Source organism: Eumetopias jubatus, unplaced genomic scaffold (genome assembly GCF_037043125.1).
Source record: "Eumetopias jubatus isolate StellerSeaLion01/CBP00866 unplaced genomic scaffold, mEumJub1_p1.0 scaffold_4, whole genome shotgun sequence".
NCBI lineage: Eukaryota > Metazoa > Chordata > Mammalia > Carnivora > Otariidae > Eumetopias > Eumetopias jubatus.
The window spans coordinates 52036792-52049915 of NW_028274810.1; the positions used below are offsets into that span (position 1 = coordinate 52036792).

Below are 13124 nucleotides of genomic sequence, written 5' to 3' on the forward strand. Positions count from 1 at the left end.
CAGGCCAGTGTAGCTTAGCTTACTCCAAAGTCCTGGGGGTGGGGGTGGGGGACTCTGGGTGGCTCAGTTGGTTAAGCATCCGACTTTGGCTCAGGTCATGATCCCAGGGTCCTGGGATTGAGCACTGGGACCATCCCATGTGGGGCCCTGTACAGTGGGCTCCCTGCTCAGTGGGGAGTCGGCTTGAGGATTCTCTCTCTCCCTCTGCTCCTCCCCCAGCTTGCATGTGCGTGTGCTCTCTCTTTCTCTCTCTCTCTCTCTCTCAAATAAATAAGTCTTAAAACAAACAAACAAACACACAAACACGCCCCTCCCCCCCGTGCCAAATCCCAAGGGAGATATGGAATTAGTAGTGTTTTTCTGGGAAAACTCTATTGCTGAAGATTTCATACCACCTAATGGTGCCACATACCTTTGGGCGTTAGTGCCTGGGAGAGAATAGAGAAGTCCCACAATAACTGGGGCCAGGCTGCCAGGCATAGGGGTCTAAGGATACAGCAGAGTGATCGAGAGACAACCGTAGGTATGTGGGTTCACATTGGGCTCTGCCCCTTACCAGCCCTGTAACCTCAAGGCATAATTATAAACTCACTGAAACTCAAGTGTTCTGTAACATAACTTCTGTAAAATGGGGATCATAACGCCTATCTAATAGGGCTGCTGTGAGCTCCTGGCCTCCCCAGTTCCCACAGAAATGTCAAGGTGCAGACCTGGGTAGGTGTCTGTATGGGGCCTAAGCACTTGGCTCATTGATTTACATGTACACATTCAGAGTGGCCTCACTTGCTTCATGTTTCTTTATAATACTTAACTGCCACCTGACTCTTCTCTTGTTGTTGTTCTGTTTATTGTTTTTCTCCCCATCTGTCCAAAATGGAAGCTCCGTGAAGACAGGGCCTTTGTTCATTTTTTTTACTGCTGACTCCTGACCCAGAACAGTGCCTGGCACATAGTAGTTGCTTAATGAATATTTGTTGACTAAGTGAATGAAAGTCCCAAGAATGTCAATGTAACCTGCAAAAATTCTCATACTATTCCTGCCAGATTTTTATGCAGGGAGATAAGTGGTCTACCAGTGGTCAGAGGTGAAATAGTTATACCTAAAGTTTTTCAATTTGAAATTTCTGTTTAGAGTTATATTTGTCCATTGCACAACCTGATCTCATAACTTTTTATGCCTAAAACATTTAGGTAACCTCATCAAAGGAAAATACTGAGTCATACTAATGAAACAGGAGCTGGTTTATACAAGAGAAAGAGCACAGATTTCAGGATTTGAAAAATAGGATTTGAATTTTAGTCTGTCACTTAGTGTGACCTTGGACAAGTTCCTTAGCCTCTCTGAGCTCCAGTTTTCCCACCTATAAAATAGATATATGACACTTGTCTCATCTGGTTGTTTTGAAGATTGAATAAATGATGTATACAACCTCCTAGCACATGGTAGACACTCAAATAATGTTTTTTTTTAAGAAGAAGTTTAGGGGTCTTGAACCCCAGCACCCATTGAAATGAAAATGTATCCAACCCATAGCAAAAGCTGGTGCAGTCCACCTAAATCATTCTTTAAATTCAGTTTTAAGTGGATCTTTATTGATTATTTTCCTATAGAAAGCATATAGCATATCTTATTATTAAGAAATTTATGCCTGACACATGATTTTTCATTTGGAGGATTCAAATGGATGATTAGTAAAGACTACCCAAAAAACCCAAGTAGTATTTTCTTACCAGAAGTAAGGTGTCCTTTAAAGATGGACGCAATTAGATGCCCAGAATTCTGAGTATCATGTTGGAATGATTTCCGTGTGACCTGGGGAACTTCAACAAAATGAAAATAGGGTGAGCTTCTTACATTTTGCATTCACGTTACCCACATTCTTTTAAGAGTTTCTTCACTTGTTTGGAGATGATTAAAGTACACTTAAATAGGCTTGAAAGTTGAATAAAAGCAAAGGCCTTCAAGTATGTGTGTCTTTTCTTCTCCTTCTTATTTAATTGGGCAAATCCTAAAGAAGGAAACACTGAAAGGACAATAAAAACTACCTAGGGTTTGTAAAACTTCAAGGTGTGTCCTCTAATTTCATGAGGCTTCTAGGCAACAAATACCAAGGAGCTTTATTTAGTTCACTGACCAAAAAATGCACAATAACTGGTCTCTACTTGATTCCTTCCAACAGATGATGCAATAAAGTTTAGGTTTCCTGAAGAGCCTCCAAGATGTGTCACTTTTGTCTTTGCACAATCTTTGACACACTGTTGGTGAACAGTATCTTGGCTCCATAGAAGAAGCCCAATTTTGATTAGCAGACACTTTGAGGTTATAACACAGGGGTGGAATGCTATTAATGACTTCCCTCTGCTCCTTTCCCACTGGCTAAGATCCTGGCCAGTCCTGTCTAGTCATAAAGACTGTCAGGACATGCTTCTGACTGGGGTGTGGTGAGCAGCCTTGGCAGCTAACTCTCTTTCACGCTGAACCCAAAAGAGTCCTGGAGCTTTCTTACTCATCTCCTCCCTCCTGAGAATTAAAAGCTTCCAGAGGTGACTTCAAGGACACTATTCTTCCAGCTGACAGAGACATTCCTGAAAACGGTTCTAAGCTCTGGATTCCCAAGAGTGCCTCAAGCCCTATTTATTCAGCTATTGTGATTTTAGTGTTCAGATTTTTCTTTTTGAAGAATTACTTGTGGGGCCAGGGAGAAATCACGACTTGAGGCAGCTTTAACTGCCACCATGATATCACAGGCTTGTATAACAAGCTAAGTGGCACAGACAGCTCTCTTTGAGAAAAATATCATGGAGTTGCAATAAAAAGATTCCTATGGTCTTTGGAAATTTTTGAAAAAGGTCGACTGGGTGCAGGCACAGGCTCAGTAGTTTTCTAAGAACAATGGGTAGGGAATTTTAGAAGGTGAAAACATCAGAAGAGCCAAAAGTTCTTTTCTGTGTTTTTATTCTGTCTTCTCTATAGTGAGAGGAAAATGTTGCACTGTGAATTGTGACAAATCAGAAATTCTTTTTGGCTTCTCAGTGCTTCACTAAGTCTCTTTTGTTTCAAAGTATGCAGTTCCATCAAACTCTGGGAGCAAGGTTATGCCCCAATGGTCACCAGCCAGGTTTATTCATCTAAATTAGTATTTTGTAGGCTGATGTTCAGTCTTTGGGAGCCAAGCAGGAGTCTGCATCTACATTATTTTGAAATTTTAAGACTAGACATATTACATTAAAATATAACGCAATTTTCAACTTGGCAAGATCATGGGTTTATAGCATATGTTGCTAGATTATTTTTGTTTTCACTTTCATTATTTTATAATTAGCATTTTTATTTAAAAGTAATATGTGGTGCTGTGGGGCTTTTAATGCAGGTTAACTTAATTCTGTTGTATAAAGTACAGGTGATTATTTAGCAGTGAAACTTCAGTTATTAACTTGTTTCACATAAAAATAATGTTCATATCTAACTAGGGCTTTATTAGCCCTAATAGGGAGAATAAACACAATCATCCTTTAGGGTCTTTTTGTTATCATAGTTTCAAATCAACCAGGTGCCTTAATTTGAATTAGATTAAAGTCATTTAAAAGAGATGATTAATTATCAGAGGGTAATTTCACAAAGAATCAGCTATCTGAAGTAAGACAGTTTACAAACAAGATTGTCAGAGAAGAAATCAAGCCAATGACAAAATTTTTAAGCATAGGACTGAAATGAAGTTATATATTGTATATTTTTCATGGTCTACTGCCACCAAGTGGCTAGGTCATTTCTTTTAAATCATACCTAATATTTACATTATAAAAGCAGTAACCTTAATAAAGAAAAGAATTTTAAGAGGAAAAATAAAAGGGAGAGAAAAAGAACCATCCCGAATCTTGTCCCCTTAATTCACTTGCTGTTAGTATTTTATAGTATTTCCAAGTGTTTTGACACAGAAAAGCATTCACAAACGCAGAATGATGTGCACACACACAGAAACTTTATAACTAAAAAACATTTATGTCTTTCAGCTCTAATCATCAGTATGTTGCCTAATGTGCTAGAAAAATCTCATGATATTTTCATTATTAATTTAATATCTATGTTGCTATATCCATAATGAGACAATTCTGTCCCTGCTTGTTTCCCTCACAGCACATACCTGAGTATACTCAGAAACTCAAATTATCTCTAATTTGGTAAGAATTTTTATACATCTTATACAAACTGGTATTAGACTTTAGAATTAGTCTTGCCAAAGACAGTGCATTTAAACGAAGTTAGTTTTTAAACAAAAAAATGTAGTCTCCTATTCTTGAACAAGACTAGAAACATATAACATAACTACATTCTGTACCCTATCAAATGCCAGCCTATTTTAATCAAATCTGCTCAAAAGTGCTTGGTTTTAGTCATAATGTATTTCATCTGTTTCTGAGGGATGATACCAAATCCGTTTCCTGAGTCTTTCACTCTATGCCTATACCATGGGGCAAAGTGTATTTTATTATTCTTTTTAAGTGACCATTCATTGAGTACTGAATATTCTCCAGGTAATATACTAGACTTTACATGCTTTCTCTCAATTAATCCTTACAACAACCTAATCAGGCAGAAAATATTATTGTCCTCATTTCACGGATGAAGAAACAAAGGTGTAAAAAGGATAGATGACTTAACCGAAGTCACCTAGGTAGCGGTCAAAGAGTGAAAATTCCCATCCAGTCCTGATGCATAGTTTGTGCTGGTCACTGGCTCCATTAATTAATAACCTCACTTCCACAGCAGGATGGCTCTGGATGGGGCAGCTCAGTCAGTCCTGCAACAGCTGCCCCCATGCTGAGACTTACCCATCGCTCCTCTGGGGGCTGGCCACGGTTTGTTAGAGCTGCTTGGCCTTTTAAGACTCCAGCCCACACCACAATGGGCTCTGGTTGGGCTGACCCAGGCAGCACGGATTCCTAGAATCTTCCAGCCTACAGTTATTTCCCTTCTGAAAGCCAACTATTTTCTTTGATTATACAAGCAAGGCACACTAATTGTAGGATGCTTTTGAAAAGTATGGAAGAGTATGGAGAAGAAAGTACAATTTTATATTTGTCCACAGACTAGAAGCAATCATTTTTAAAAAAATATTTAACAGTCTTTTGTGTATCTCTGTACCCTAGTGAAGATCATTCTCTTTACTAAGTGTTGTGTCTTGTTTTTTCTTTCTTTCAATATTGTCATGAACATTTCCTCATTTTATTAAAAATTGTTCAAAACTGTCACACTAGTAACGATATGATATTTCATCATGTTTGTACTGTATTTATTCAGTCATTGCCCTGTTGAGAAACTGTCTGGCTTGGTGGTTTCAAACGCCATCTTTGGATTCAGACAAAACTCACTTCAAATCCTGGCTCCACCACCTGGAGTTGCATGGTTCTGGGTAAGTTGATTAACCCCTCTGTGACCAGTGTCTTCATTTGTAAAACGGGATAATAACAGTACTTCACCCCTGAGATCTATGGGATAGTTCATATCAAGCACTTAGTACCATGCCTTACACAATTTGGAAGCTTAATAAGCATTAGCTATTGCTATTATTGGACTTTTAGATTGTTTCCAAATTCTTATTATATAATTAGTTTTTGGATAAATATCATTGTACATAAATCTTTTTCCCATATCTCTCCTTATTTCCTTTTTTTTTTAAAGATTTTATTTATTTGTCAGAGAGAGAGAGAGAGAGCACAAGCGGGGCAAGCTGCAGGCAGAGGGAGAAGCATCCCCACTGAGCAAGGAGCCCGATGTGGGACTCAATCCCAGGACCCTGAGATCATGACCTGAGTGGAAGGCGATGCTTAACCGACTAAGCCATCCAGGCGTCTCTCTTTTTATTTCCTAAGGCTAGATTTCTGTTAGTGGAATTACTGGTCCAAAGGGTATGGACATTTATAAGTCTTCTTGACTTATTTTTGCCTTTGCCAATCTTGGTGTCAAAGCCATGCTACCTGAGGCCTATATCTTAAAGGCTTTGACCAGAGCTGACACAAGAAACTTTCTAGACCCTTCTTTCAGTAGGTTCTAGATATAAGAGGTATCATATTAATAGAGACAATGGGTGTTTTTCAAATTATTTTTCTTAAAACACAAACATCTCCTTTTGTGTTCTCGCTTTCTAATCTTCTTCTTCTAATAATCTCAGCTGTTTCACAGTGTTTACATGCTATTTCCCCAGGCCAGTTTAGGTCTAGGGTTGGAATTCAGCATTATTGGGCTAAGGGTAAGGATAAGGATTTGACACTAGTCTGAGTCAGTTGACAAAGCAGAAGACCTATCAGAAGACCTATTTGATAGGCAGACCTAACAAATAGGCACCAGAAGCCCAAGGCAGGGAAAATCATATGTCAGAGCAAACTCATTACCACACCTAGAAAAATAAGTCAAACGATGAATCATTTAATGAGTTACAGTCTCATCCTTGTGTATTAAGGATAGGAGAATGTGCTTAGATGTATTCAAGGGATTATCTTCATGCTAATGTTCCTAGGCTCTAAGTACTTGGTATGTATAGGGAGCAGAAGGTAAGAAAGAGAAATATATGTATTGTGATCACATGTTTAAAGAAAAAGATTAAGAAGAGGAAAAAGTAAAAAGCAGCGGCAAACACAGGAAATTTTCCTAAGTGACATGGAATACACAGAGGCAGGGGTCTGATGTCAACGTGTAACAGAACTCTATGTGCAGGAATGGGCAGCTTCCAAGTCTTACTCAGTAGCTTAAGATTCTTCAAAAGTGCAACCTTGCTCTCAAGCATAGATTGTGCCTATTCCTGAGTCTGAATAGTCTAGTGGACATTTATCCTTTTTTAGTTGCCCAGCACCAGGATGTACTTCTTTGCGGGCATCCTAAAATAGGTAAGAAGCAGGTAAGGCTTCCCACTGTGGAAGCCTCAATGGAACAAAGACTCCCTCTCCCCATTGCCAGCAAGTAGCTATAAGCAGATGATCTAAACCTACCCGATCAGATGCTTTCCTCCCTGCACTGGCACAGAACACTCAGCTCCAGGAAATTTCTTATAGCAGCATCTATGTTCAGGGTCTGGTAACAGTAACACCATGGGGAGTTCAGGCAGGGCACAGCTCAGGCAATGGCCATGTGCCAGCTGCAGGGTCCTCACCAGATTTTTCATGTGCTGCAGTTTTGGCTGTGGTTCTGGCTCCTGCTCTCCCTTGTATCCTATTTAGTACCATTTGCCCACCCTCCTACTGATTTCTAGCTATCTTTCCAACAATTCCTTTTCTGTTAAGAGAATCAATTTATTTATTATTATTATTACTTATTTATTTATTTTGGCTGGCATCAAATCACGATGACTAGTAAAAATTGCAGTAATAGGTGGTGGAGTTAGATAGGTGAGGAGATGTGGTAGGACAAATAGTGATCTTCCCACCTCCCCCAAAATGTCCATGTCCCAACCTTGGAACCTTTGAGTTTATATATATATTTATATAATTTATATAGCAAATATTTGTTATATTTATATTTAGCTATATTTATAATTATTTTCTGTGGTATATTAAATATAAGTAAATATATAAATTATATAATTTATATAGCAAATATACATTTATATATATTTATATAATTTATATAGCAAAAGGGACTTGAGATTGGGAAATTATCCTAGATTGTAGGGGTGGGTCCAAATGAAGTCACAAGAGTCCTTACAAGAAGAAGGCAGGAGGGTCAGAGAGAACGAGATTGGAAGACACTATGCTTCTGGCTTTGAAGACGAAAAATGGGGCCACAAGCCAAGAAATGAGGGCAGCCTTTAGAATCTGGAAAAGACGGTGAAACTGATTCTCTCCTAGAGCCTCCAGAAAGAATATAGCCTTGCTGATATCTTGACTTTAGCCCAATGATACAGATTTTAGATTTCTCACCTCCAGAATTATAAAATAGTAAATTTGTATTGTTTTAAGCCACATAGCATGTGGCTTATGTTTGTAATAACTTGCTAAAGCAGCAATAGGAAACTGATACAGAAGATTATTACTTCCTCATAGCAAAGCATAATCTTTATTCTTTATTAGTGGATATTGTGAACCTCAGAGAGATTGTAAAACTCTTATGCATCTTTTTTTTATTCTACAGAACTCTGATTCTTTATTAGGAATAGGACATGAAGAAGATTAAATAAATCCAGACGATTAAACTGATAGTATTTCAGGGAACACTGTGTGTCTGTTTAACCTGGTTTTAATAATCATGAATCTATACATTTATAATCCATCTCAATGTGAATGAATCAGAAACCCCTAATTACAAGTAACGGAATTTTTGAAAAAGTACAGTTCTGTGTACCAGCCTCTAATCTGCGTTCTATTTAATATCACTTATATTTAGTTCCATTGACATAACTTTTGTTTTTTTTTCCTCTTGTAGTCCCTAAAAGTTCTGAAAAATTAATGAGACTCTTTAAGGAGTCATTAGTAATGCACCAACCAATGGTGTTGTGTGAGAACAAAACACGGTGTGGTTTAATATCTTGCTCATACTTGCTTTCCTCTGGAGAATTGTCAAAAAAAGAATAATATGATTTCTCTGGGAAACTTTCCTACTTCAAGTAGCAATTCAAGCAAGTTAATTAATCATTATGAAATATGACTGCCCTTCCCTCAGGCCTCTGACTTGTCATTAAAGGGATTATGGAGGCTGTGCCTTTCCTTCATTGCGAAGAGACTTTATACAGCAGAGTTGGACAACACTCTTGCTCAAAAGTCATCTGTTCACCTTTTTTTTTTTTTAATCAGTATTATTGAATTTAGGGAACTGACTTTCACATTTTCAGTGTTGGCTTTCTACACTCACAGATTATCTTTTCCCCTTTGGGGCTCTTTCTGTACTGCTTAAAGACCCCAGGAATTTTTTATAGTGACTTTCCAGGTTGGTGGTCTAGAACCTCCAACTTCAGCAGCCCTCAGTGGTTCTCAGAGCTTCAACCGAAGCTTCACATCCAGAGGCAGGGCAGGGTCTGGGCAGAGGGGATAACGTGGGACATGATGGTTCACCGGCGCAATGGTCCTGCATCCTGTGCTTCTGGGGATCCTGGGCTGCCCAGGTGGGCTGGGGTGCTCAGTAACTCAGGAAGCAGTGGGCAGGAGGAAGAGGAAGCAGAGAGGTGACCAGATAGTACTAGAGATAATGGCCTGAAATTCTCATGTACCCACTCTGCTCTGACCCCCAAAACCACTATTACTAAGGCAATAGCTTGGGCCATCAGGTCTCCCCGTTTCTGTCCACGTTTCCTGCCCACACCCTACGTCATTTTTCATGACGCTTCTCTCTCTTAAAGGGTGTGTCTAAGCCCTAGAGCGGTGGTCCTTACAGTTTACTGCAGAAGTATCACTTGGCTAGAGGCTCAGCAATCTGCATTTTAAACTCATACCCAAGCATTTCCAGTGCAGATCGTCCACAGACTCCACTCTAAGAAGCACTGCCTTCTAGACACTTTATTGGACCAGGACCAGCTGGAAAAACACATGATGAATTGCCTGTGGAGGTCCTGTCTTTAAGAGAACCACTTTTTCCACCTGTACTTTGTCTTTATCTCAGGCTGCTCCACCCTAGTCCCTGTTCTCCAGGTTCCTGGAGTCCTGTGGCTTCATTTTCATTGCCATAACACAAACCTACTTCCCCATCTTGTATTCAGGCCAGTATAGAATTAGCCAATAGCATCCTGTGGTTCCCTCTTTTCTCATGTATTTGCATTTTCATAACAAACGTTACATTAAAAGTGAACTTCTCCTGGCATTGTCTTATTTTTAGCTAACGTGTAGAGGAGGATTTGGTTCAGTGGCTGAGGGGAGGAGTTTGGCACAGGACCCTCTTAGGTCTCTTAGGAAGACCAGCAAAGCTATAGTGCAGGTGCTGGAATTGTACAGGATGAATTACGCCCTGGCTTCACTGTTACCAGCTTTATAATGTTTGGCAAAACTGCTTAACCTCCCTGGGCCTCATCTTCATCTGTACAATTGGAATAAAACTTTTATAGGGCTTTGGTGCTGAGTAAAGGACAATTCATATGTAAAATGCTTACCACAGTACCAAACACATGGTAAGCATCCAATAAATGTTACCTATTATCTATTTATATTATATTATTTATATTTATATATTTTATAGATAATAAAGTATATGTATTATATATGATTTATATTTATATCTTATAATTCACATATACTATATATATGAATTATATAATATATGTTATATTATACTATTTTATTTTCTATTATTTGCATACACAATTTATTACCAGGACAAAAAATATGCATCTCCAATCTAGAGAAACTTCTCCTGTGTGTTTGCTAAAGCCTGATATTATATTCTGAGGTTTATTTATTTCTTTTTTAGTATAAGACTTTGCTTTCCATTGAAGTCCAAATACTCAGGGTGCCTGGGTGGCTCAGTTGGTTAAGTGTCTGCCTTCAGCTCAGGTCATGATCCCGGGGTCCTGGGATGGAGCCCCACATGGAGCCCTCGCATACGGCTCCTTGCTCAGCAGGGAGCCTGCTTCTCCCTCTCCCTCTGTCTGCTGCTCCCCCTGCTTGTGCTCTCTCCCTCTGTCAAATAAATAAATAAAATCTTAAAAAAAAATAAAGTCCAAATACTCTAAGGAAGGAAAAGAAAATAAGGCTAATAAATCATTTAACTCTTACTATAAATGAGTTTTTTTTTTTTTTTTTTTGGAGACTAGGTTTTTAAAGACCAAGGAAAGCGATATAGAAGAATGCTGGGGGGTTTGCAGGACAAGCCATATCTACTGCATGATTTGCCCTGCAGTACCATCTCAGCATAATTTTGAAAACACATTGGTTTGAGATAAATAGCCTCAGTGATAACATACATAAGGATTTTAGAAAGTAAAATAGCAAATTCCTGCATGGAAGGATCATTATTGCCTAAGCTGTCTTTCTTCATAAATAAATGAACCTTTAATTAGTGGGAAAATTGGCTGGTCAAAAAGCCCCATTATCAAACAGGTTCGTTAATTAAAGTATTATAGAAATTGTATCGTTTAATTTTTTCAATTGTGAAGCAATTCAAACTTCAGTTGTGAGGTTTGATTCTTACTGCTTTTATTTGTAAGGTATTTGTAGTGCTGTGTAATTTATTTTTTTATGATTATTTTTGCTGTCTTCTCTAGAAGTCAGAGATCTTTGTCTCCTTTGTTCACGGAGATTCTGCAAGTACATAGCAAGTGGCTGGTGCATCGTAGAGGTTATTTGAATATTTCATGAATGACTAAACGAACGACTGTCTTTTCTTAGATATCTTTTTAAAAAGCAATTAATATTAAAGATTTATTAAAAAGCAATTTGGCAACTTGCATCAAGCATCTTAAAATGTGTTTAAGTCTTGATTCAATAAAATCTAAACACGTAAGGAGAGTTTATATAAAGAGCTATTCCAAGAAGATTATTGATAATGGAAAAAATGGAATAACCTAGATATTGTTGAAATAGGGAAAGGAGTCAATGTATTATAGTACATCCATACACTGTGTGGCCATTAAATAGATTTTTTAACTTAACAAGGGAGACTAAGTAAGAAAATCAGGATATAAAACAATATATACACCACAACACCAATCATTTAAAAAATGACAAGAGAAAGACACATACCTATGATTTTACTTATATGTGGAATATAAAAAACACAACAAATGAACAAACAAACGTCTCTCTTAAATACAAAGAATTGGTGGTTGCCAGAGGGGAGATGGGGGGGGCGGTGGGTAAAATAGATAAAGGAATTAAGAGGTACAAACTTCCAGTTATACAGTAAATAAGTCATGGAGATGAAATTACAGCATAGGGAATATAGTAAATAATATTCTAAGGATGTTGTATGATGACAGATGGTGACTACACTTAGCATGGTGATTAATGTGTAGAATTGTTGAATCAATGCCATACGCCTGAAATTAATATATCATTGTATGTTAATTATACTTCAATAATAAAAAATATGTGCACAGGAAAAAACATTAGCTAAAAAATGTAAACAGCAGTTATTTCTAGGTTGTAGATTACAATAAATTTGCATTGCTTTTACTAACAAAAAAAGAAATTTTGAAAATATTTAATATTAGCACTTTCCCTACACATAGTCACCGTTTTTCATTTAATGTGTCTTGGAAGAAATTTGTACCAGAAGAAGTTTATGGTTCCTCTTAGCTACATATTAAATTGGATAGATGCAGGTTTTCAGGGATATTTAATTTTAACTAGCATTTTTGCCTCTTAAGTGATTTTTTTTTCCCATTAGGAAACAAAAGACTTTACATTTAGACTCATTGTACGGTGGCTGTGGTTTCTATTTTCTTCCACCTGAGATTTAGGACCTTTGCCTTTAAAGGAGAACATTTGTGGTCCTATATTTAACTTGTAGAGTATTTAATAAGCTGTTCCTTTACTTTGATGTAATGAGTTAAAGAAAGAAATTGATGAAATTGCTGAGAGCTGGTGATGACTAAGAAAACGTATGTTCTTGCTTAGGCACTATTAGTCACTAGCAATGTGCTATTTAGCAAGTCATGCCTCAGTTTTCTTATTTGTGAAATGGTGCCAAATTGACTACCAAATATGGCTGGTGTAAAGATCAGACAAGCTTATACATAGTTGTACTTTGCAAGTGGTAAGTAAATATTAGTTATGAATTTGAATCGTCTTGATAGACAATTCTAAATTTCATTTAAAAATAACTGAGTTATCAACTAAATTCTCACTGTTACAAAATGGCACCTAAAGTCCTAAGAACTTTTAGCAATATAAATTTAAGAAAGAATGTTTAATTTAAAAACTAACTTTTAAAAAGGAACTGATAGGGCGCCTGGGTGGCTCAGTCAGTTAAGCATCTGTCTTTAGCTCAGCTCATGATTCCTGGGTCCTGGGATCGAGTCCCACATCAGGCTCCCTGCTCATCAGAGAGACTCCTTCCTCCCCCTCTGCCGCTCCCCCCTTGCTTGTACTCCCTTTCTCTTGCTCTCTCTCTCAAATAAGTAAATAAAATCTTCAATAAAAAATAAAAATAAAAAGGAACTGATGGCATTGCAAATTATTCCCTTGCTGATGCATTTCTAAGATTTGGG

At 37.8% G+C, this 13124-nt stretch overlaps 1 protein-coding gene across 1 annotated transcript in view; it reads right to left on the minus strand.

Annotated features, from left to right (window-relative positions):
• The window catches only part of IL23R (interleukin 23 receptor), a 54100-nt gene that overhangs the window by 8412 nt on the left and 32564 nt on the right, over positions 1-13124 (minus strand). The window contains exon 7 of the mRNA XM_028102501.2: positions 1732-1821. Within this exon, the coding sequence (XP_027958302.1) occupies positions 1732-1821 (90 nt within the window). The remainder of the gene's footprint in view (positions 1-1731; positions 1822-13124) is intronic.